The sequence below is a fragment of the Kwoniella pini genome, chromosome 5 (genome assembly GCF_000512605.2).
Source record: "Kwoniella pini CBS 10737 chromosome 5, complete sequence".
NCBI classification, from domain to species: domain Eukaryota; kingdom Fungi; phylum Basidiomycota; class Tremellomycetes; order Tremellales; family Cryptococcaceae; genus Kwoniella; species Kwoniella pini.
In genome coordinates this window covers 50,700-62,702 of record NC_091720.1, presented here as the reverse complement: position 1 = coordinate 62,702, position 12,003 = coordinate 50,700, and the positions used below count along the sequence as shown (strand labels likewise).

The 12,003-nt window shown below is 41.2% G+C and overlaps 4 protein-coding genes across 4 annotated transcripts; 2 read left to right on the top strand and 2 right to left on the bottom strand.

The window, feature by feature from the left end:
- Nucleotides 1-292: 292 nt before the first annotated feature.
- I206_103776 (uncharacterized protein) lies at nt 293-1,995 on the top strand (the record flags this gene model as incomplete). The annotated part of the gene is made up of 6 exons (XM_019159415.2): nt 293-402; nt 490-644; nt 716-767; nt 857-966; nt 1,038-1,853; nt 1,928-1,995. 6 exons carry the CDS (start codon nt 293-295, stop codon nt 1,993-1,995), a joined length of 1,311 nt encoding a protein of 436 aa, XP_019007467.2.
- A 768-nt stretch (nt 1,996-2,763) lies between these two features.
- I206_103775 (uncharacterized protein) lies at nt 2,764-6,142 on the top strand (the record flags this gene model as incomplete). Its single annotated transcript, XM_070202830.1, has 9 exons — nt 2,764-2,829; nt 2,972-2,999; nt 3,073-4,001; nt 4,085-4,523; nt 4,611-5,078; nt 5,208-5,325; nt 5,390-5,439; nt 5,524-5,681; nt 5,753-6,142. The coding sequence occupies 9 exons, from the start codon at nt 2,764-2,766 to the stop codon at nt 6,140-6,142; spliced, it is 2,646 nt and encodes an 881-aa protein (XP_070058931.1).
- Nucleotides 6,143-6,453: 311 nt separating this feature from the next.
- I206_103774 (uncharacterized protein) lies at nt 6,454-8,309 on the bottom strand (the record flags this gene model as incomplete). The annotated part of the gene is made up of 6 exons (XM_019159413.1): nt 6,454-6,892; nt 6,987-7,197; nt 7,302-7,396; nt 7,533-7,726; nt 7,804-7,937; nt 8,114-8,309. 6 exons carry the CDS (start codon nt 8,307-8,309, stop codon nt 6,454-6,456), a joined length of 1,269 nt encoding a protein of 422 aa, XP_019007465.1.
- Nucleotides 8,310-8,918: 609 nt separating this feature from the next.
- Nucleotides 8,919-11,352, bottom strand: I206_103773 (uncharacterized protein; the record flags this gene model as incomplete). Its single annotated transcript, XM_019159412.1, has 8 exons — nt 8,919-9,226; nt 9,295-9,322; nt 9,399-9,638; nt 9,708-10,003; nt 10,063-10,244; nt 10,313-10,431; nt 10,493-10,708; nt 11,089-11,352. 8 exons carry the CDS (start codon nt 11,350-11,352, stop codon nt 8,919-8,921), a joined length of 1,653 nt encoding a protein of 550 aa, XP_019007464.1.
- Between the last annotated feature and the right edge of the window lie 651 nt (nt 11,353-12,003).

Sequence of the window (12,003 nt, the reverse complement as noted above, 5' to 3'; positions counted from 1 at the left end):
TCAATTAATCCTTTGAGTTATCGCCCCTAACAAAGTGCTTGATTGACTACTTGGCAATATAACGAACTGGTCCTACCGACAACTTGTTGACTTATATAAAGCATCTTGGATCAGCTCCAAACTTGCCTGATCTACAAGGATCCCACCAAATTCAACTCATTAATCGAAAGCTGGACTTTTGATCGTTGATATCGAGCTGTACACCGATATCTTACCACATACACTCTTTACTTTGGACTTTTCGTGTTGCCGTACTGATCATCTCGCCAATATAGAGCTCAAATCAACAATCATGATTTCAAATGGATTATTGTTCGGTCTCGTAGGGGTTTTAACTTTTGCAAGAGCGGCTCCAACACGTGAACCACCATATTTCACTCTAGAGTCGGCCGAAGCTACCGTGTGAGTGAGGCTTGTTCGTACGATGCTCTCTACATCGAGCTGATGGGAGGTTGTTATTGACGTACTGACAATCTCATATGCTTCCAGATACTATGACTTGACCGGTCAAGATGCTTGTGCGAATACATTCGGCCCGAATTGGTCCGAAACGACCGGCAATACAGGCCCAAATGCTAGGCCACCCGCATGTGAGACGACTAGGGCCAAAACCTTGAGTGATATGGATCTGGTAACAGCGATCGGTGATTTTAATCTAATCTCCTATCCTTACAAGCTGAGAAAATCTGACCTACTGACGTATATCATCATATAGCATTCAACGATTTTCTGGTCGATAATGATCTGCTCAATTGGTGCGGAAGGATGTGAGTTATACCTCATTGTCCATAGTTGACTTCGGACTACTACCAAACCAAACTCATTCAAATGGCTGACAGATATATCTTATAAATAGTGTCAACGTGTACAGGCCGGATGGCACGCCTTACACTTTAGAGAGTGGTCCTTTTTTCATTTGGGACGGTTGTGGAAATTGCCACAACAGAAGTATTATCGACTTGAGCTGTAAGATTAGCATCGTGATCCTTAGAGCCATTCGAACTGAGCTGATTTTACGCCGGTTCACCTCAATCTAGCCGAGGCTTTGATCGGATTACAAGAACATGCAAATGGGACTTCCGGTTGTGACAATCCTCAAGGGTTGCGAGTGGAGGTGACTAACGATTATTATTGGAAATTGAAAGATGGAGGGGAAGTTAACGAGAATCCTACTGAAGCCGATCGAGGTACAGGTACTTTTGTGGGTCCAATACCTACAGATACAACTCATTCTGGGCCAAACTCGGATTTTCCCACGGCTACTTGGGCAGGAAGCGCTACAGGACAGTCTTCAGCCGGTTCCGCAATTACGAGTGTTTCCTCCAATACTGCAATGAGTGTTTCGACTGGACTAGCGGACACTTACGCATCTGCAACTACATCTCAGCTTAGTGGTGGGCTCAACGCTGCTGTACCAACCACCACTGAATCACAACATGGAGCCTCAAACGGAATATACAACAATGCAGGAACGTTCACTACTTCAATGACCAACAGCGTTCCTGCATCTCAAACGATCGCAGGATCAGCAAATACTCTTGTAGCCGGTGCCAAAGATTTTGCTGAGGGAGCCGATACAGGTGACTCCCTTGACAATCAAGCTGCAAGTGCTACGAGCGAGTCTGTGGGCTCTTCCGGTTCTATAACAGATTCCTCCAATTTAGCAAACGCCACTGATCCTGTGAGCTCAACAAACACAGAGAATGATGGTATTTCAGGATCAAATTCAAGCGATCAGGTTGGATCTCAAATTCCTAATTCAGAAGAGTGCGAATGCGATCCCGGTACATACACTTGTGAAGGTTTAGAATTGAGGATTTGTGGAAATATTCAAGCTGGTACTACTAAAGTTGGTAAGTCTTTACCCCTCACCTTGAAAGTTAATTGGATTTAACGAGCTGATTCTTGTTTTTCTTTTTACCTTAAGGTTGGATGCCTTCTGGACAGTGTTCAAACAAATGCGAGCTGTCTGGTGGCAACATCTTATGCGTCTAATCAAATGATGTAGTTGATAACAAAGCAGGAGGATGTAATGCAAGCTCACCATTTGTATTGTCTGTATGTTATTTTCATATATACCCTTGCAGGCCCTTGCGATGGAAACGTCACTTGAAGGATCTCATCGAATCAGACTAGCGCATCACCCTCAAACTGTAATCTGCATGTACGCCATATATTCCGATCATTCTTATTGGCGCATAGGTACAAAAGGGTGATCAAAGCCAATCCTTAGATCTATATTAGAGTTCTCGACTCGTTGCTCGTACTTGACGACAAAGGCTCATCAGTGAAGCCATTAAGAAGCATTGCCGCTTTCCCTTCCCCTAACCACACAGCGACAGACTGCGGATGCACACACAGACCCATTCAAATGATAATTCTGCAGGGTGTCAAAGTATACACATACATACGGTCACTCTCAGGTCAGGACGTTACCATACTCCTGGATCGCTTCCTTTTCGCGCATCTAGTAAAGCGAATGAATTGTACCTATGCATTGATCATGTTGTCATGATCGTTACTTATTCGGCATGTATCGTCATGTTATCGATTGGTGATGATTATGTATATTAATCATGTTGATCTGAAGAAAGTAGATAAAAAGGATAATAGGAGTAGCCTTAGAATTGCCGCTTTCCCCACTTTGAAATTGAAAGTAATCTCACTCAAATACTCTCACTACAATCATAAACAATCCTTTCATCAATAATAAATACACTACACCATTCATACTTGTCTCCATGTCATGATCATCGCTTTAGCATGGAAACAGGACCATCTTGCTTCAGGTGTACCCATCAGGGATGCACAAAGACGTTCACCAGGAAAGTGAGTACCGTGTCGATCATCTAAACGAGCTTTTACATTCTCCCCCCCACCCTATTTCGCCCTTACACCCCACTCGACCTTACCGCGTTCCATACCATATCGATCAACTTCCCACCGCTGACCTTGCATACAATCTTATTAGGATCATCTCTTCCGCCATGCTGCTAACCGTATGTGTCCTTTATTTCTTTCACAATCATCGCCGTCAGGCAGCTGACAGAGCTTGGTGGATGCGTTGATTAGATTCTGAAGAGACATTTGACTGCTCCAAGTGTGGAAGACCTTTCAAACGGCTTGATCTCCTACAGCGACATGAGAAAAGAAATATATGTGGAACTGAGCCATATAAATCTCCCCCGAATAAACGCAGAAGGATCTCAGATGGTGGAACGTTTAGGGAAGATAGATCAAGTAGTACGAGGAAATCTGAGGAGCAATTAGATATCGCAACTGGTGATCCGCCTATATCAACAGTCAATACGAATCCTCACAACTTTAATCAACCCAATTCCGCTTCGACTACTACGTCCACTACCATCTCGTCCAATTCAGTCACACAGCAGGATCCATTCACAAATATCGCACAGAATATCGCACAGGAAACTACCACAAGAAACGTCGGACATAACTTGGACGACGGATCTCTACTACCATTACTACCCCTGACACATGAGCAGGGACAGCTTGCTATACCGCCTACAGGAGGATATATGAACAACGGGAATACTAATACCGAATCTAATAACAGTGCCAATGCAGACTTCATAAGTGTATCAGATTTAGGATTTGGTTTATGGGCACCAGAACAGTGGGAAGCGCTTTTACATGAAAGTTTAGCTCCACCATTCAACGAACCTATCATCCCCAATATGGACTTCGACTTTTCACAAGCTAGTCAACAACCTCAGCTACTTCCACCTCCCACACCAAGTCTATTTCCGAATCAATGGTATCAACCTACCATTCCTTCTTCCAACATACCTAGTCTTTCACAAACTTCCTCTTTACCTCCGCTTCACCGTACCACTTCCCAATCATATACCAGATCACAGTTACAGTCCGATGAGCGGGGCCAATCTGGATTCTATCAATCGCCACCAGACACTGTTGGTCTGGCTCAGAACCATGTTATGTCGGAAGGACTTTTGGCTAAACTTCAAATTGCTTTTCCTGTGAGCATTATTTCGTTTCACTCTTTCGCGTTGAGCCCGCATGTGAAGACTGTCGGTCCTGACAAAAACCCCTTCAACAATAGGATTTCAATGTGTCTCTGCCGTACGCTATCGAATCACTAGATCAATACTGGCTCAAAACCGCACCAACGTTCCCATTCATTCATCAAGCGACCTTAGACTACCATACCTCACCAGCCGAACTCATCATTCTCATGATTATAGTCGGAGGCGTTCATACAACTTATCCAAGAAGAAAAGAATTTTCGAGATTGGTAATTCAGATCAGAGGGATGTTGTTCCATGAATGCGGCTTGGAAATGCCTACTTCGACCTTGCAGTCTTTCACGCTGTGTCACGTATACGATACCTGGTATGGCAATGCAGAAAGCCTATTCGTTGCGCAGTGTATGTGGCCCGTTATGTCGGCTCATTCGAGGAAAAAAGGTATAGGTGTTTTGGGCAAACCGGATCTCGATGCTCAGGAAGAAGGAGCCTGGGCTGCTTGGGCAAAAGATGAGGGTGAGATACTATTCTTTTTTCGGCTTGTCACCCACGTTGCTTATCGTCAGACTAAAGACCTCAGGCTGACATGTCTTTCCGTCGTAGAACGTCGCCGGTCCGCTTATTGTGTTCTTCTTATGGATACCCAGTTGTCTGCCTTTTGGAATCAGCATTGCTCACGACAACTCTCCATCTTCGCACATAATCTGAATTTACCTTGTCCCAAATCTCAATGGGAAGCTAGAACAGCTAGCGAATGGCTCAAAATCCGTCGTTATGCACCGGTACAAAATACAGCAACTAGCAAACCGAAAACATCCAAATCAGGCTATTTACCAGGGCTACATCCCGAGTTCACCGTGACTGTAGTTTCTGAAGGTTATTCCTCGGCGATCATGTCTGCCTTGTCAGAGGAACACAAATTCCTTTTCAAAGTTGATCTGGATAATTCTTTGACTATTCAGATGGTATTGATTGGCTTGATTGCGATTGCCTGGGATTGCAGAACGAGAGGTGGGATGGGTATAAGGTTCCGAGAGGGGACCAAACATTGGAGATCTATAGTCTTCAGCGGTGAGTAAAATATTGTAATGATAGCTCCTAATCCCCGCTCCCTGGTCCCCATCCCAAGCCGACTTTTTCATCCTATAACTTCTCGCCGGTTAGATGAAGATCCCGGCTGATTAAACCATACACGTATAGCCGTCATACAGCTTCGAGCAGCCTACGAATCTGCAGTATTGCATATGAGCGCCACCATCGAATCAAGGGATATGAGGGACACATTCTCTATCTGTATCATTTCGGTTCTGAGCGATATGTAAGTCAGAATGAACCTACGATGTGTACCTCGTTTTTGGGCTAATGTTGTATCACAACGATAGCCCTATGCTACATGTAGCAGCTGGCGCGACTGCCTTCTGTGGAGCATCTAGTCAGTCGTTTATCCCGCTTGCTCTCTCTCTATCCAAGCTTTTTAGTATGACATCTTACTGACATCTTTTTTTCGATCTACTAGTCGGGCCTCGGCAGTATTCCGATGCCAAACGACGTCTCAAGCTGTGGGCCAAGACTGACGATGCTTGGACTTGTGTATGGCAATCCGTGCGATATCTCCGTCAGGCGCTGTTTAGTGAATGGGGTTTGTATTCCCCTTGGGCTGTTTTCAATACTACCGTGAGTTTGCCTTCACCCATTCAAGCAAAAAACATCCGTTACTTATCTATCACCACGTTCCACCATCACAGCTGGTCTTATGGGGATACACAACAACCATAATCCATCCCACTTCTTCCTCATCTTCAACAAACTCCACAATCATAAACGCATCAGAAACTACTGTTCTCCCTGCTCCGCCATCGTCTAGTACGGCGTACGAGACGACTTACAATTTCCCAACGCAGGGAAATGCTGAAGCTGAAAGACAACGCAGGATAACAAGTTGGTTTCAGCGGATACTCAATACGGAAGGGAAATTACTAGAATTGACAGAACCGTCAAGTATGGAAGAAGTGATTAAAGATCTACTTGAGATAGTGTGTATGAAGCTGAGTGAGAGTAAAGAAGAGGTGGATAAAGATAATGGGATACTGCTGGCTAGACTCATGAGCTCTCGAAGGGGGACTCATAAAGTCTAGGCTACGAGGTAGGAGGCGAAGAAACTGCATGCTTGACGGGGCAAACAATATTTCTGCGCCTAGGTTCACCAATTTCGTTTTCTTGGTAATTCGTAAAGTCTATTTGGGTCTATAATCCGTTGTAAATATCTTTCTATGCGCTTATTCAGTTGTACATATATATCATAATGGAGAACGTTGTACTGTGCATATGGGAATCGGATAAAACAATGAAGATTTCTAAGTTATTAAAGCTCGACTTATGGCAGGGTCTCATGAGAATGCGTTTGCATATTTCTGGAATACATAATTATCAGGCATTGATAAATGATCTACCAACCTTTCCAAGGTACCCAAACATCTACAACTTGTTCATTTTTACCTTGTTGTTCATCAACAACGTAGATCCAAGGGAAACTTGCACAAACCAAACAAGCATGTTGAGGAACAATTCTAACAGTATCACCTATTTTCAAATTTTCTTCTTCTTCATTTATGTTTTCTCCAGGTCTATGTACTAAAGTACCATGTTCTTGTGAGATTCTACCTAAATCCCATTTTGTAGCATGTTTAGGTGATATTAAACGACCAAATCCAGGATATCTACCTGTATCTTTAGAAACTGCTAATGCACCACTATCGCACATTGCTTCTTTCCTATGAGGATAAACTGAAACTACTTTACTTATTACAGTTAAAGCTAAATGTGAATCTGGAACTAATGATGTAGCATGTTGTTGTAAATCGCACATGCAATAACATCCCGCATGACTACGAATAGACACTGACCATCAGCATGTATGTCCAAATTTCGTAAGGAATTGGGAGAAAATGTGGATCATGTTCAAAATGATTAAAGACTTACAGCTCGAGTTTCCCTTCTAAACCTTTATGTGCCCTTTGTACTTCCTGAACAGCAGCGTGTGCCGTAGGAGTAGCTCCTACACTCAAAATCCAATCTCCTTTTGCACCTAATTCTCGAGCTATTTTTGAAGCAGTGTTGACACAATCAATTTCACCTTCGAAATAAGATGATCCCTTCTGTAAAGTCTCCGAAGCGTAAGATTGACCGAAATCTATCGTCAAAGCCAGAATTCAGCATTTAACAAATCGAATTTACAGCTGATCTAGATGGATACGATAATCGATGAAGAAAGACTATGTAAGTTCGACTACTTACGAGAATAGAAACCAAATATCTCTACTTGACTTGAGCTCAAAATCGCTTCGATAATATCTTTCAATTGTTGACTGGTAGGGGGTACACCGGCTCGTCTACCAAATAGAATAGAAATCAAGGAGATCAGCTTGTATATCATCAATCATGAATGATTCCTGAAAAATGATAGGAGATCGAGAATACGAAGAGGGGCCCAGGCAAAAGAACAGATAATTGTTCTCCTTTACTCACCTTCCACCACCGTCAACTTTAATGAAAACACTCCATTTCTCTTTCCTTCCGTTCTTTTCATTGAATTGACTTAACAAATTGATTTGTTCAGGATGATCAACCATTAACCGTATCACTCCTTTGTTTCCAATTCTTTCTTGTGCTTTATTGAGATCTTCAATCTTATCAGAACCTATAGGCATAGAATAAAGGATCTAGCAAAAATGAATCAAAATCATAATCTTTTACCAGCTGAGTATCCATCGTCTGATTTATTCTCTCTTCTACTCACATCATCTACTAGTCCTTCATCCACTAAACCATCTTCAACTATTTTCCACAATTCTATCATTGTTGAACATATTGTTGCTTTTACTCCACCGGCAGCTTCAACTTGTAATCTAGTACCTTCTGTTGTTTTATGTGCTATATACATGCATCACCTTAGTCAGCTTTTACATGACTACAATCCGAGCGGCCTTTCTCCGAACTTTCCATCATCACTTTATCACTTCACCAATTCATCCTCCCCTCAATTTACCTCCTCAAAAGCTTCGCATCTTCCTTTTGACTTTGACTGCAAAATTTCACCCAATACTCACTCTTAACATGTGCTCTGAAACCCATTCCTCGTTTCTTCGCTTCAGCAGTAACTTCTTCGCAGTTCCTCTTGAATCTACTTCGATCCACTACTAAAGCTGGTGTTCGAAGTTGATCAAGATTTTTACCTACAAATTCATCTTGAAGTGCTTTTTTCGATGGAAGAGAGTATAATGAGGTATGAGTGAACGAAGACATGTCGAGTTGAAACGAAAGTAAACTCTATACGTAAGCTGTGTTGAAAGAGTTTGGTATTGCAAGTTATATGCCAAGGTGATGTATCTTCAGCTTGACTGATTTGACTATTTGAATCGCTTTGTATTGATAATTTTCGAAAATAATATTTTTTGTGATTTGAAAGAAGAATCATTGATAAGGTGGGGTGTTCTTTGTCGGTTAAATGGCGGACCGAATTGGCCGAGTTTGAACACCGTATCACAAAGTGGGGGAGTTGTAAAGTGGGGAGAAAATCACTACAACTGCTTTTACTGTCAGGTCCTAAATACTTGTCTGCTTTCAACCACCAGGTGCGATAAGCGTGTGGTGTTCATGTAGGTGAACGTCATGAGGACAAGCCAAGTTGTAGAAAACTTAGAATATGTAGGAAGAAGGAGCTGCGATCACTGTTAATAGTAAACCAGGTCATCGCAGCGTAGTAAATACTAAATATGCATGTGAGTAAAGCATCTATAGCAGCTATAAAACCCAAGAAAGCCGAGCAATTGTCCTATATCCAATGAAATACTCAACGTCCTATGAGAATACATCCTCCTCTGCACGCGTACCATGGAAAGATCTGACAAGAATCTAACAAACCTTGCCGTCTTGCCTTCTTCTTAATACGGATCCACCTCTATTCCCATTCAAAACGCCTTCTTCCATTGCTATTTTTCCATTTACCAATACGTATCGTATACCCTCTGCACGTTGTTTAGGTTCATCGAAAGTAGCTTTATCTTTTATCGTTTTTGGATCAAATAATACCAAATCTGCTGCTGAACCTTCTTGTATCAAACCTCTATGTGGATATATTCCAAGTCTCTTCGCTGGTCGGGAAGTTAAATGGGAGACCATTTCATTGAGTGAGAGTAACTTCAGATCTCTCGAGTAATGACCTAATCAGTAAAGAAACATTAGTCATATACTTTGCCGAATTTCGCACATTCTTAAAACAAAAACTTACCTAAAAATCGAGGGAAAGTACCATATGCCTAATGAGAAGATGCGTTAATTAATGAATGTGCTGCTTCACCAGACGGTTTCAGAATGTATAGTAAGTACACTCACTCTAGGATGCGTTCCTTTTCCATGTAAAATCGCATCGCTACCCGAACAGTGTGTATGATGGCACATAATCTCCCTTACATTCTCTTCATTCCCAATATGCATCAAACAAGAAGTCGCCAGACGATCTTTGACCAATACTTCGAAAAAAACTTGTATAGGTAAGAGATTAAGTGATTTTGCAACTTCGGATACCCTTCTTCCTGAATAATGTCGAATTGAAGGTTCATTTGTAGAACCGATCTAGTCAAATTCCAATGATAAAATCAGCATTTTTCGTAGGAGATCAAAATTTTATTAAAGCATACATACCTGTATCTCATCCCAATTTGTCGGTATTCCATGACCACCATCACAACCTGTTTCTTCCACCGCTCTTCTTATCTTTTCTCTAGTCATTTCATCTTCTAATCTTCTGAGAGTTTCCGACGGTCCTCCAGCACTTGCCCAAGAAGGTAAAAGAGCTGCTAAAGTAGTACAACCGGGTAAATAAGGATAAGTGTCAAGAGTAACATCCACTCCTGCTGCACGAGCAGAATCAATCATTGAAAGTAAAAGTGGTGCTTTGCCTTTATTCTCCGTAAAATTCAATGTAGCATGCGTTAAATCTGAAAATTGAATCGTGTTAGCAATTATCAACTGTTTGTCGAATACCTATATGTCTCACGTATAGGACATCCAGTCATTCTTCCCAATCCTAACATCTCAGCATAACTCTCTATTGCTTTGAATCCATAACTTCTATGATGCGGCGCATAATATGATCCGGGGAATTCGTCCGCCAGCACTCGACAAAGCGATCCCAATTCGGAAGTCGAAGCGTACATTCCTGGTGTATACGTGAGACCACTATATGAATTTCTCGGCGAAATTAGTTAATCTCTTGTTGAATTTAAGGATGTATCCTGTCTACTCACCTTGACATACCAACAGCACCTTCATTCATAGCTTTTCTAAGCTCGGCCTCTTGTCTTACTATCTCATCGGGAGTGGCAACTTGATCCCATGGACCACAAGCTAATAATCGGAGATTTCCCTAACAATCAAATGTTATCAATCCACCTTTCTGTCCGATTCCTTTAGTATTCATTACTGACCTGGGGTACAAGATACGCTACATTCGTAGCTGTTTTATTCCTTTCCAAACAATTCAAATAATCTCCAACAGTCTTCCATTCAAAAAGACCTAAACCTGGATGATCTTCAGGCGAAGGGTTCCCATTCCAACCGGCAATTTGATCTCGAATAGCTTTAAGTTGTTGTTGTGTATGTATCGGAGAATAAGAAATTCCATCTTGTCCTACTACTTCGGTCTGCAAATCAAGGACAAGAATTAGCTCCCGAGGTCAAGGCAATGAGGCTGAAAGGAGGGTTGTCACTCATAAACACTTCGAAACCTCACGCAAAGGAAGTAATGAAAACACGTAGTCCGATACCTCGTGGATTTGGTTCGGATTTAAAAAATAGACCAAAAAGAAGAGAAAGGGATCTGGTGTATTCTTCTTTTGAGATTGAAAGGGAAATTGATTCCTTGTGCAAAGATATGGAAGGGTATTTAATATCGGTAAAAGCAAAATTGAAGAGTATTATCCCGAAACCCGATGTAAAATATGAATTCTTCTGGATGAGACGAATTTCATATTGAAAAAATCAAGGAACTATGGATTTATTGATAAAATGGAAATCAACTCACCGTACAACCTTGACTTATTTTAGCTTCATGTTCAGGATTAGTCAATAAATATAAATCTGAATGAGCATGTAAATCTATAAATCCTGGTGAAAGTACCCATCCCTTTGCTTGAATTATTTTCACTTTATCGGTTTCATTGAATAAAATTGAAGTTGGTTTCGAAATTTGTTTAATCAAGCCATTCGAAATGAGAATATCGGCTTCATATGGTTCTATCGAAGGATCACCTGAAATAATTGTTGGTGAGATGAAGAGGATTGACATGATATTCAGATTTCTGTCAAAATAGTTTCCGGATGAGTCAAAATTATGGGATATTGTCCAGTTTTGGTTATTCTAATAACGATACAAGCTGAAATAAGGGATTATTCACAAGAAAAGGGATAGATGATGATATTTATATAAAATGATATTGGCCTTCTTGTATATACATGAAATACTGCTGATCTAGTTTGACTTTTTCCTTCACCGAAAGTTTTCATTCATCGGACTTGATGTATTGATGGTAATGGTGATGTCTCACTAAAGAGCGGAGAAAGATTGTCCGTTTTGATCGGTGACAAATAATCTAATAGTGCAAGTGGGTAAGAAAGAAGGCGAACAAGCGAGGTAATAAAGAAGGATTTGACGGATTATGATGATGATGATTGATTTTGATGATTAATTGAAACCCCTCCTTTCCCTCTGAGACCTAGACCTGATTTATGATCTTAGTTTTTGATGGTGATGATGTTCTGATTGCCAATGATTAAATTACACTAAATTAGAAACACTAAATTACAAGAAGAATAAAAAGATCGACAACACTTGGAGAAATGCTAAATGAGACATACCTCCTTTCGTATCGATATTCGTTAGGTTGTTATTGACAAGTGGGTAAAAAAACCTTTCAATACCAATTACAAAGCATTGAGG